We start from the raw sequence: 12705 nt of genomic DNA, 5'->3' as shown, positions 1-12705 counted from the left end.
GTCAAATGGAAGAGGACCCCCTTCTTTGGACCCCTGACCCCTTGCCTCTCCCCACCCTGATGGAGGGACTTTCAGGCCAGAAGGCTGGGGCGCTCTGTCTGGGTTCCTGCAGAGTCTGAGAGCAAGCTGTAAGCTTGTGCTTTTAGGTGCTCCTTTTCCACGTCAGTGTGTTTTGTGACACAGAACAGTGAGCAGATTGGACTGCCACTTGCAAGCCATTTTTTTGGTCGTAACATTCCTATAACAGCTAACTGAAAAGAGAAAAGTATTCGGCTAGTCTACCTATTAAAACTAAAATATTTCAAACTTTCATTGGGAATTCTTAGACAACTGCAGGTATATGATTTTTTCCCACCTCCGTGAATCTGGTAAAACTTCTTCCCAGAGGGAACCATCTGCCAACTTGAATTTATTTGCCCATTCTAGCTTGGTCCCTAGCCATTTATTCTTGTAAAAAGGACAAGCATTAAGCTTGTTAGCAGAGGCCCCTGCAGTCCCGAGTTGGGGGCAGAGGCCCTGGCTGGGCTGGAATGAACAGCTGGTCGGCTGCTGCCTCCCATGTTTTCATGCTTGTGTTTGGCCATGCATAACCTGAGTCAGCTGAACTTTCTTGGTTGTGTTTTTCAAGAGCATGTTCCCTGCTAGAAAGCTCCTACCTGTGTTAGGGACAACAAAGTCTGCACCACTGGCACAGGCCATGCGTCCATCTGTCAGCCTCCAGCTGTGTCCATTTGTAGCCGTTAACAGGGACTGGGTGCTGGGAGTGACTGGCCAGCCAGAGGGAGGGAAACAGCTGCAGCTCGCCTCAGTGCTGCTCCGTCATCCCTGGGATAAATGCACAAGATACAGTAGGTTTGGGTGATGCAAGGTCTGGTAATGTCCTGATGATGATGGTGATGGTGATGATGCCATTATTGGTGGTCACTAAGCACTACCCACCCATGTGGCTGGCCCTGAGTGTCCTCAGCTTGGGTCTTTGTAATGCTGTATACCAGCTGGTCTGACCCACTGCTATTTAGGACAACACTAGCAGCTAAGCAGCTAATCTCCAAATGCAAGTTTGTTTTTTTCTCATGTGGAATCCAAAATGAGTCTTCCAGAACCATGAGGGTCCCTTTCTTAGAGATAATGTGGGCTCAAACTCTGCATATCACTTACATTTCTTCAGAACTCAGGAGACTGGACACGATGAGTTCACCAGGCATGGGAGAAACAGAGAGAAAGGGTTTGGGGAGCAGAAAACAGCCCCTGCTTTGCCCATGTTGGTGCTGGGGCTGGGGGCAGTGCCCCAGAGCCTACATCCTAAGTAACTGGGGAGGGCCTGACACCTCCCCAGTCACTTAGAAACAGCTTGTCCAAATGGGCAGGAGCTCCAGTGAGTCCTGGACAGTTGTCTGTGATGGTTCTGGATGTCCATTGTCTGATGCAGCTTAGGATCCCAGGGTGGCAGAGGCCAAGGTTGTCAAGGGGATTCTGTACTGGGGTATTGGTGCCAAGAAGTAGTAGTGTCCTCAGCAGCTCTGATGAGCTGCTGGACACCTGGCTGGGCGATTTCACAGGGCAGGGCACAAGGTAGCACCAATGAGCCAGCTTCTCTAGGGCCTTCCGTCTGTAGCTGTGAGATGCTGCAGCAATTTGAGGGACTCAATGCACGTTGTGCTCCTTCTCCAGGAATGGCTAATGGAAAACAGAAAGGGGCCTTTGGCCAAGAGCTGCCAGTCACTTACCTGCATACCACGCAAGCCCTCAGGCATGCAGAGCTGCCTTCCTGAGTGACCGGAGCATGAAGGGAATGCTTTCCTGTTTCTCTCCCTTTCCCAGCGTGCAGTTGGACAGGCTCCATCCAGGAGAAGAACCCTGGAAACCTTTGGAAGTGGCATCTTTTTTTTTTTTTTTTACTTTATTAACTGATTTAGGTAGATATTTTGGTCTTTGGCTGCATGAAGCTACAAAATTGACCTCTATTTATTTATTTACTTTTTATATATTTTATTGCACTTTAGGTTATGGGGTACATGTGCAGAATATGCAGGATTGTTGCACAGGTACATACAGGGCAATGTGGTTTGCTACCTCCATCCCCATCACCCATATCTGGCATTTCTCCCCATGTTATCCCTCCCCAACCTCCCCACCCCCCACTGTCCCTCCCCTAGTCCCCCCCAACAGACCCCAGTGTGTGATGCTCCCCTCCCTGTGTCCATGCATTCTCATTGTTCAACACCCACCTATGAATGAGAACATGCGGTGTTTGGTTTTCTGTTCTTGTGTCAGTTTGCTGAGAATGATGGTTGCCAGTTTCACCTATTTCCCTACAAAGGACACAAACTCATCATTTTTTATGGCTGCATAGTGTTCCATGATGTATATGTGCCACATTTTCCTTGTCCAGTCTATAATCGATGGACATTTGGGTTGGTTCCAGGTCTTTGCTATTGTAAACAGTGCCACGATGAACATATGTATGCATGTGTCTTTATAATAGAATGATTTATAATCTTTTGAATATATACTCAATAATGGGATTGCTGGGTCAAATGGAATTTGTTTCTAGGTCCTTGAGGAATCACCACACTCTCTTCCACAATGGTTGAACTAATTTAATTTGCACTACCACCAACAGTGTAAAAGTGGTTTTTTCTCCACATCCTCTCCAGCATCTGTTGTCTTCTGATTTTTTAATGATCGCCATTCTAACTGGTGTGAGATGGTATCTCAATGTAGTTTTGATTTGCATTTCTCTAATGACCAGTGATGATGAGCATTTTTTCATATGTTTGTTGGCCTCATATATGTCTTCTTTTGAAAAGTGTCTGTTCATACCTTTTGCCCACTTTTGAAGGGGTTTGTTTGGTTTTTTCTTGTAAATCTGTTTTAGTTCTTTGTAGATTCTGGTTATTAGCCCTTTGTCAGATGGGTAGATTGCAAAAATTTTTTCCCATTCTGTTGGTTGCCAGTTCACTCTAATGATTGTTTCTTTTGCTGTGCAGAAGCTCTGCAGTTTAATTAGATCCCATTTGTCTACTTTGGCTTTTGTTGCCAATTCTTTTGGTGTTTTAGTCATGAAGTCCTTGCCTATGCCTATGTCCTGAATGGTTTTGCCTAGGTTTTCTTCTAAGGTTTTTATGGTGTTAGGTCTTATGTTTAAGTCTTTAATCCATCTGGAGTTAATTTTAGTGTAAGGTATCAGGAAGGGATCCAGTTTCTGCTTTCTACACATGGCTAGCCAGTTTTCCCAACACCATTTATTAAACAGGGAATCCTTTCCACATTGCTTTTGTCAGATTTGTCAAAGATCAGATGGTTGTAGATGTGTGGCGTTGCTTCCGAGGCCCCTGTTCTGTTCCATTGGTCTACCCTTCCTCACTGGAGAGTCAAGATAGTTTTAATTCAGGTCAAGCCCTTATGTGACAGAAGGGGTTGTTTGTAGGAAAATGTTTCCTAGAAAATCTTTACTTTGAAAACTTATAACTATGAAAGCCTTATAGGACCAGACTTCAATTTCCCCTCTTGTTTCGGATACCTCAAAATAGAAATGGAAGAAGGAAATATAATTTAATTTGATGGCTAGGTGTGGTGGTACATTTCTGTAATCCTAGCTACTCAGGAGGGTGAAGCATGAGAATCACTTGAACCCAGGAGGTGGTGGCTGCAGTAAGCAGAGATTGTGCCACTGCACTCCAGCCTGGGTGATGGAGTGAGGCTGTCTCCAAAGAAATTTATATATATATGTATATATATACACACACAGACACATATACATGTAATTTAATTTGACTGAAAACAGGATATGGGGAGAGGGTGGGACAGTTGCCTAAAAAATGTGACTCCTCGAATTGTTTACTTTGTGGAAAATGACAGATTTACCATATTTCTTGAAAAAGAAGCAGTGACAATTTTTTTCTTGTAAAAAGGTATTTTAGAAATCAAGTTGGAATTTTAGAAATGTAGTATTCTTTAAAACAAGTTTTATTTCTAAGAAAGTTTGAAATTTTTCACTAATGAAGTCCATATGCAATGGTTTCTATTTAAAGAGATGGAGAAATGGATTGTTGTCTGAAATTCAATCACCTCACCCCCATGTCAGGATGAGCGGTCAGCTGCAGTATGAGCAGCTACACACTGAGTGCTTTTCTTTCCTGCATCCTCCCTCTGCAGACAGGCAAAGGTGATGTGTTCTCTCACCCCAGCCGCAGCTCTCACTGGAAGCAGCCAGGGTGGTTGGAGCCAAAGACGCTCTGGGCCCTTGGATGCTGGGAAGGAGGTTCAGGGTACAGCCCATGGCCGGCCCATCTCTTCAAGAGTTCAGGAAGGACCAGAGTCGCTTGCTTGCACTTGCTGGCCCTCCTCATTGTGGGGTGTCGGCCCATTTCCTCCACTGAGCTGCTTGCTCTTCTGCCCCCTGCCTACAGATGTGTTCAACTTTCAGCTTACACAGCCATTTGACAGTGACAGACATTCCTTAGCTCATTAGCCTCCTGTTATTCAGAATTAGTTTATGAACCCACAGCATCGACCTCACCCGAGTGTCCTCGAGCTGCAACCAAGGCCCAGGGGTTCAGAACCTGCCTTTGCACAGGGTGGTCTGCATGCCTGTTGCTGAGAGGTGCTGCACCATGACGGGACACATTTCCCTGCTGCTCGAAAATTCCCTGCACGTTCATCCTGGGCCATGATCCTGTGCTTGTTATCATCTCCCTATGTGGCTCAGAGCATCAGAGACACAGCGGGAGGGAGTGAGGACAGGCCTGGGCACATCTCATAGCCCCAGCTTCACCCTCTGCAGCGCCTCCTCCCAAGACCCCAAGTCTGTCTGGAAACATGGTGAAGCATTGCTGCTGCCTCGCCTGTCATGGGTGTTCCACACAAGACCCTCCCTCTCCAGGCCATTCCAGGCCCCTGAACTCCCTGAGCCTGTGTCCCCAGGAGTACCTGCTCCAAGCTTGCTGCCCTGAGTGAGCTGCTGCATGAAGAGCTGTGCCCTGTCCTGAGCACTGCCTGTGTATTATCCTGCACACACGTCCACACTCACACACGTCCATGATGCTCTTAGGCAGGAACCACACAGAGGACCCACAGTGGCGGTGTGGCCCATGAGGCCCAGTGAGAGTCACTTGTAATTATTGACTTTCACTGTTTTGATCAATTAGTGTATTGCACTGAAAAGTGGTAATTATCCCATATGGTGACACATTGAGCCCTACACCTGTAGATTCACTGAAACTCCCTTGGAGCACAGGGCCAAGGCCAGAGGGGTCAGCATGGGATGTTAGGTTCTGGCCAGGACGACCAAGATCAAAGGGGGCTCCAGTTTGTTGGGTCCTCGTTTCCATTTGTGGGGCCCCTAAACAAAGAGGTGGCCGTGGTGTGGAGAAGGGGAGCTGAAGGGACTTCTGTGAGAACAGCCCCCTTATGGTAGGGGGAGGATCAGACCTTCCTGGTCTGCAGGGAGGGCCAGTGCACTCCCCTGAAGTTCCCTGGGAAGGTGGAAATGTGGAGTGAGTGCCCTGTGGGCTGTCTCGCTCTCAGGATGTAAGGAGCCAGGACAGGATGAAAGGGGCACGCACCTCCCCTCCTTGTCGGACGCTCTCTACAGGGGACATTTACCAGAAAATTTAAAATACTACTCTTTAAAAAAAAAAAAAAAAAAAAAGCAGCAAATCACGCTGCCATGTGTGTACCTATGCAACAATCTTGCATGTTCTTCACATGTACCCCAAAACTTTAAAAAAAAAAAAAAAAACCACCACTAAGCCCTTGTGTTTCATATGGGGTGACTAGATCTGACCATTGGGGAGGTTGTAATCGATCGCTTTTGGTGAACTGGTTGATGCCTTTAGATTCTAAGAGAGGTAGAAAGTTTCCACTGACATAAGGTGTCCTGATGCCCCCATGACTGAGGGTAGCACCAGCAGTGTCTGCCATGGCACACATGCCCTAGTCTGTGTTGCCTGCTTGGCAGAATACAGCGGGGCCTTTCCAGCACCCAGGTAGGGCTGCTGGGAGAGATGCTCACAGCCCTGCATCTGGGCCTTTGTTCTGCTTCAGGTGCTACGGTAAGGAGGAACACACTAATGATTGGGGTGGTTTGCTGTGTAGGTGCCAACCTGACCATATGGTGTCCCTGAGCTGAGGCTGTGTGCCACTGACATGCCTGCGTTCATCTCAGAAAGAAAAATACAAGGGAACAGTCACAACATTTGTTTGCAGATCCAGATGGTGACAAAGTGGTACCTTTGTTAGGAAATCATTGGAAATGATTTTTTTTTTTTTTTTTTGAGACAGAGTTTTGCTCTTGTCACCCAGGCTGGAGTGCAATGGCACAATCTCAGCTCACTGCAACCTCTGCCTCCTGGATTCAAGCAATTCTCTTGCCTCAGTCTCCCTAGTAGCTGGCACTTCAGGCAGATGCCACAACGCCCAGCTGATTTTTGTATTTTTAGTAGAGATGAGTTTCACCATGTTGGTCAGGCTGGTTTTGAACTCCTGACCTCAGGTGATCCACCTGCCTCAGCCTCCCAAAGTGCTGGGATTAGAGGTGTGAGCCACCACGCCTGGCAGAAATGACAAATTATAATGTTTTCTGGCAAATTCCTGGAGGTTAATAATTCAACACCATGTTTTGTTTAAAAAAAAACAAGAAAAACAAAACAAACAAAAAAAAAAACCTTTACTAAAGTTTTAGAGGCAAAGACATATCTTCAAAAGGTTTAATTTGTAGTTGGCTAGAATTATATTTTACATTATCATTTGGTGGTAAACAAGGCTGCCCTCTGCTCAAGTCCTTGAAGGCCCAATACCCAACAGTTTCATCCTCTTACTGTGGACACAACATTCAGATGTGACGTGAAGAGTAGTATGGACCCAGCAGAAAACACCCAACAATGAAAGTTAAAAGCTAGTTAGACACAAGGAGAGCACATCACAGAGGCAACACCCCTCAAGGTTTGGAGGGTTTGGAGTGCAGCCAAGGGATCTGCAGTAGTTGGGACTTGGCTGGGAGGAGGGGGTGTTAGGATGGCCCCTGAGTGTTTTGAGGCAGGAGAGGCCCCTCAGGACTGTGGGGCCCATGGAGAAAAGACAAAAATCCAGGTTCTCACTCCCTGCTTAGTCTCTCTAGCACCAGAGCCAAGGTCAGGGGCTGTTGGGCACACATTCCAGCCTCAAGGAGGTGAGGGTCCAGGCTGTGTGTGGGGTACAGCAGTTATTGTCCACATGTGTTCCGTCCTTTTAGGGTGCCTCTCTCTGATCTTTGTATAGACAGAGCAGACAGATTTTTGTTGGAGCTATTTGGTCTGTGCCCGTTAGTGCAGCCAGGTTGCTGGTGCCTTCAGTTCCAAAGTCTGGGATGACAAGGCTAAAACTCAGGGCACTGCTGCCGTGTTGCTTCTCAGGTCCTGAGGCCCCAGCTAGTGTGAGTTCTCTCCTGTGTCATAGCTTGTTTGTTTTGTATGTAACATCCAGGGTTTTTGTTGCACTTTGCAGGAGGGATTGGAAGAACTACATGACTTCTGGGAAGCAGAAATCCACACACTTGCTTTTATTGGTGCAGTGAACCCTGGTCTACCTAAGTGATTTATAAGCACCTGACAAGGAGGGTCCCCACTGTGCCCTTCTCTGTATCCCACAGTTCTGGGCTTGAACCTGAATCTGGTCCACTGTGCACCGCGACCAGAGCACTTGCTGCCCTGTGGGGATAAGTGAGATGCTGCCACCTGGTTCTTGTGACACAGACAGGTTCATGGTTTTGGTGGAAGGGAATGCACCATGTAGAACAGCAGTGGGGCTCCCGGGAGGGCTGGCCGTGAATTGGGACTTTAAGTGGCTCGTGGAGGGAGGTGAAATAGAGTCTGAAATCTCTGAGTCAATGGTGGAGAGAAAGAGGATGCTTAGAACAGTTAAGTGTCACTTCTCCTGGGCCCAGCCTCGCCTCATTCTGCCCGTGTGTGAAACAGGCGGCTGGGCTGTTTCACACATGGACATGCACCATTTCTTACTCCCCTACCCTCAGCATCTCAGGCCTCACCTGCCCTGCATAAAACCTCAGTCTCTTCTCCTAGGCCATTCCTCCCTGGGCCTCACCTTTCTTGGGTGGTCCCAATTCCTGCCTCAGGACAGACAGGGCTGGTGACCCCAAATGGCCCTGAGCACAGGGCCTATCCCAAAGGAGGAGCATGTGGGTGGCCACGTGCACCACAGTGCTCTTGCAGGCATGGGTTTGCCAGAGGGGTTGCCCTCTTAAAAATGTATAGATTTGTCATCCAAGGAGTCCTCTTGGGAAGAACCCATGCCATGGAAACCAGGCAGAGCGCTGCGCCTCGGAAGCTGCCACACCTCCATCTGTGCCCTGTGGATCCACATCCCTCCCATTTAGAATGAGCACATCATGAGGCAGATGCCTTTGTTTGGGTTTAGCTTTTAGTCCAGGGAGAACCCGCTCTGTCCCAGGCTCTTGGTTAATCCAATCTGCGTCAGCAGCCAGACCAGACGGAGCCTACAGGCACAGTCTTTCTTCACATGAAGAGGGGCTCTGTGCCCCTCACTCTCTGACATCTTCTCTTGACCTTTATGGTGTTGGTCCCCACACCCCTGGGCAGTGTAACTGCCGCCTCCCCAGATGCCCCCACACTGTTCCCATCACACTGGGCACATCCAGTCTCACAGGGCTCTCTGTGTGGCCATACGTAAAATTCAGTCTATTTCTTTCTCCCACTAGTTTCATGGCCATTTCAGGGCAGGGACTTTATCGACTCATCTGTGTCCTCAAAGTCACCAACTTAGCATTTGCGGAGTCTGTGAGGTGCGAAGAGGCTGGGTGCTGGCCAGGAACTGAGATCCCATTTCTATAAAACAACCACAGACAACCATATCCATATGTGTTCGTGTGAGTGTGCAGGAAAGGACTCAATAGACATATGCACACTCAACCCCAGTGATCACAGCTGAGGAGTATTACAAGTGTAATTTTATTTTTTAAAATTTTTATTTTTGTGGGTACATTTAGGTATACATATATTTATGGGTTACATGAGATATTTTGATACAGGCATACAATGCGTAATAATCACATCAGGGTAAACAGGGCTTACAGGTGTCGTTTTAAAAGTCATTGAAAAGTCCTTCCAGACCTTACTGTGTCAGTGGGTAATAAATTATGCTGATAACTGATGATGGATGGGTTCCATCATTGAGTGGTACGTGTTGAGTGCTGGCTGGGATGCCAGCTCCCAGGAAGACAGTCCTCATGCTGGGGCATCCCGGCTCCAGGGTGCATTAACCCTGCTGCCTGCAGCATGTTCCAGAGCCTGTGCTAGGGCCTTCTCGTTGTCTGGACGGCCATGGGCTCTGCTGGGTTGAGAGATGAGATGCCTGAGCGTAGGCCTCCTCTCTAAGCTGCCTGAATGTTGCCTCCATGGTGGAGAACTTTCCAGAACTGTCAACCAGCATTCCCCATCCCCAGAGCAAGTCATAATGCCTGCTCACTGAAATGCAGAAGCCAGACTGACCCCTGGAGCCTGGAGGTCTCTGCTCTGAGGAGCACCTGTTGATGGCATTGCTTCTGCCTGGGCTCCCAGTCCTCCTGGCTTTCACTGGCAAAGCAAAGATGTGAGCCTCCCCAGCCCTAAGAGCAGGCCGCTGTGGATGCAGCAGACTCCACAGGACCAACCCTCCTGGAGCAAGCCCTTCCCTCTGCTCCCCAAGACGCCTGTCTCATAGAGCCTTGTGTGTCAAAAACTAGAGGCTTCATATAAAAATAAAAGTGATAAAACAAGATTTTTTTTCTGAGATGAGGAAAATACCTTCTTCATAGTTTCCAAATGCCACCAGTCTCTTTGCTTAAAATTTTTACTTTAGACTAAGCTCCTTACATTTCTGCTTAATTCAGTGGACTTTCGTTTTATTTTGCAGTAGCCTAACTTTAGGGTAAAGTTTCCACACTGCCACAAACGTGTCATGCCACATGCTGGCAGGTGTGTGCAGGACCTCACAGAAGGGAAGCAGCTGTCTCTGCTCCCACTCCCACTCCTTCCTCTACTCATCTCCCCTCATCAACTGCTAACCAAAAATGCATAGAAATGCTGACACGCCTGACTGAGCATCACCTTCAAGGGGCCTGGAATGCTGGCTAGCTGTGGGGCTTGCACATAGGAAGAAAAGAAGAAAGCAGGAAGGGTCTCTCTTAGTTGTGATTAACCTTAAACGAATCTGTCTTACAGTTGAGAGAAGGAATATACAGGAGAATGGGCAAAGCTTAAGTCCCCAGTCCAGCCTGCTGCCTCGCTGAAGGCGGAGGCACTGGCCAGTCCGCCATACCCCAAACCCTCCACTTGCCATTGATTCTCTCTGCTGCAGGTGCCTGCTAGCAGCTTTTAGCCTGTAGGTCCTTTGGTTTTGTGCCTGTGGAGCAGTTTAGAGAGTGCTAGAGAGTCAATTTTAGGGGATTGCACTTGAGCTTGCCTGGTTTCAGCTTAGCCTGTGGGTCTGGAACACTCCCATGCACCTGGGGTGTTTACGCGTCACGTGGATGGAACAGCAGTGCCAGGTGTATGATGGCAGAGGGCTCAGGCGGGGCTCAGTTGTGTGTCCCCTCTAACTGTCCCCTCTCCCACAGAGGAGGCCGAGCGTGGCAGCCTTGGCGCGGGCTCACTCTGCAGGCGGAGGCGGGCACTGGGCGCGCTGCGCGACGAGGGACCCCGGCGGCGTGCACACCTGGACATTGGCCTCCCGCGCGACTTCCGCCCCGTGTCATCCATCATCGACGTGGACCTGGTCCCCGAGACGCACCGGCGAGTGCGGCTGCACCGGCACGGCTGTGAGAAGCCACTGGGTTTCTACATCCGCGATGGTGCCAGCGTGCGCGTGACCCCGCATGGGCTGGAGAAGGTGCCGGGCATCTTCATCTCACGCATGGTACCCGGGGGCCTGGCGGAGAGCACTGGGCTGCTGGCCGTGAATGACGAGGTCCTGGAGGTGAACGGCATTGAGGTGGCCGGGAAGACGCTGGACCAGGTCACGGACATGATGATCGCCAACAGCCACAACCTCATCGTCACCGTCAAGCCCGCCAACCAGCGCAATAATGTGGTGCGTGGCAGCCGCGCCCTGGGCAGCTCGGGGCCGCCCTCGGACAGCATCATCGCAGGCCTCGGGGGTCCCCCCACCCCGCGCATCCTGCAGAACTTCCATCCCGACGAGGCGGAGAGCGACGAGGACAACGACGTCGTCATCGAGGGCATGCTGGAGCCTGCGCGGTCCCCCCAGGCCCCAGGCGCGCCTGCAGGCAGCCTCTCTCGGGTCAATGGTGCGGGCCTGGCGCAGCGGTTGCAGCGGGACCTGGCCCTGGATGGCAGCCTCCAGAGGCTCCTCAGCTCCCTGCGGGCCGACCCGCGTCACAGCCTGGCACTGCCGCCAGGCGGCGTGGAGGAGCACGGGCCTGCAGTCACGCTCTAGACTCCGGAGAGGCCCCCAAATCTTAGCTCCGCTTCCCGGGTAAGGACAGGGACAGGACTTACAGACTGCGTCCCCTCCTATTCTGTTTTTGTGATCACAAAAACCCTGTTCTTTATTTCCACTTCTGGATAGAAAACACAAATATTGCCTATTTTTATAGAATTTCTCCACAGAACTTAAAATGAATGCCTGCAGACACACTCTGTACCAGGCCTGAGTGCAGGTCCTAGCGCCTTTGCAAAGTGATAGGAAAGATCTGACCAAATGCAAAAAATTCTTTTTTAAATTTTACAAAAATACTTTGTTTTTAAAATGAAGCTTTAAAATTACTTTTTTAAAGTATCAAATTCACATTTTTAACTTAGCCCATGCAAAATATGCCTCAGGATTCTCACTGTGCTTTCTGCTCTGACTTGCAGGTGAGGACTGTGCTGATAACCCTGTCTCTACTAAAAGTACAAAAATTAGCCAGGTGTGGTGGCGGACGCCTGTAAATCCCAGCTAGTCAGGAGGCAGAGGTTGCAGTGAGCTGAGATTGCACCACTGTATTCCAGCCTGGGTGACAGAGCAAGACTGTCTCAAGAGGAAAAAAAAAAAAATGAATGAATGCAGCCAAACCTGTCATAGGCACAACCATGGAGATGAATTCCAGATTTTCACACTGTTCATTGTCATAATTCAGCTGGGACAGGAGATCTCCCACAGCTGTGATATTATCCCCAGGGCTGTTTTTTGTTTTGTTTTGTTTTGAAACACAGAGTCTTTCTCTGTCCATGCTGGAGTGCAGTGGCACGATCTTGACTCACTGCAACCTCCACCTCCTGGGTTCAAGCAATTCTCCTGCCTCAGCCTCCGGAGGAGCTGGGACTACAGACATGTGCCACCACACCCAGCTAATTTTTGTATTTTTAGTACAGATGGGGTTTCACCATGTTGGCCAGGCTCGTTTCCAACTCCTGACTTAAGGTGATCCACCCACTTTGGCCTCCCAAAGTGCTAGGATTACAGATGTGAGCCACCACACCTGGCCAGGGGCTGTTTTTGTGACTCACACAGGTGACCCATTCAGCCTCAAGGGGGAATCCATGGTGGGAAGCAGTGGCTCTGCTGGACTGGAAGGCAGGGCTCAGCAGTCCGATTTGGGATCAAAGTCTCTGTTGCCTCTGAGATGACAACCAGTCTTTTTCTGTGGGTTGACTGACTCTGAGGGCAATTTCTGAAATGTTGTCAGCAGAAATGAAGGATAAGCATCAC

The 12705-nt window shown here is 49.3% G+C and overlaps 1 protein-coding gene and 1 long non-coding RNA gene across 4 annotated transcripts in view; one reads left to right on the top strand and one right to left on the bottom strand.

The window, feature by feature from the left end:
• PARD6G (par-6 family cell polarity regulator gamma) overlaps positions 1-12256 on the top strand; it is an 86662-nt gene extending 74406 nt beyond the window's left edge. The window contains exon 3 of the mRNA XM_017504583.2: positions 10613-12256. Within this exon, the coding sequence (XP_017360072.1) occupies positions 10613-11451 (839 nt within the window). The 3' untranslated portion in view covers positions 11452-12256. The remainder of the gene's footprint in view (positions 1-10612) is intronic.
• The window catches only part of LOC108286620, a 41299-nt gene that overhangs the window by 18153 nt on the left and 10441 nt on the right, over positions 1-12705 (bottom strand). The window lies entirely within an intron of this gene.

This window comes from Cebus imitator, unplaced genomic scaffold (genome assembly GCF_001604975.1).
Source record: "Cebus imitator isolate Cc_AM_T3 unplaced genomic scaffold, Cebus_imitator-1.0 Scaffold324, whole genome shotgun sequence".
NCBI lineage: Eukaryota > Metazoa > Chordata > Mammalia > Primates > Cebidae > Cebus > Cebus imitator.
The sequence above is the reverse complement of the archived record's forward strand: the minus strand, read 5'-3'. Positions and strand labels throughout refer to the sequence as shown.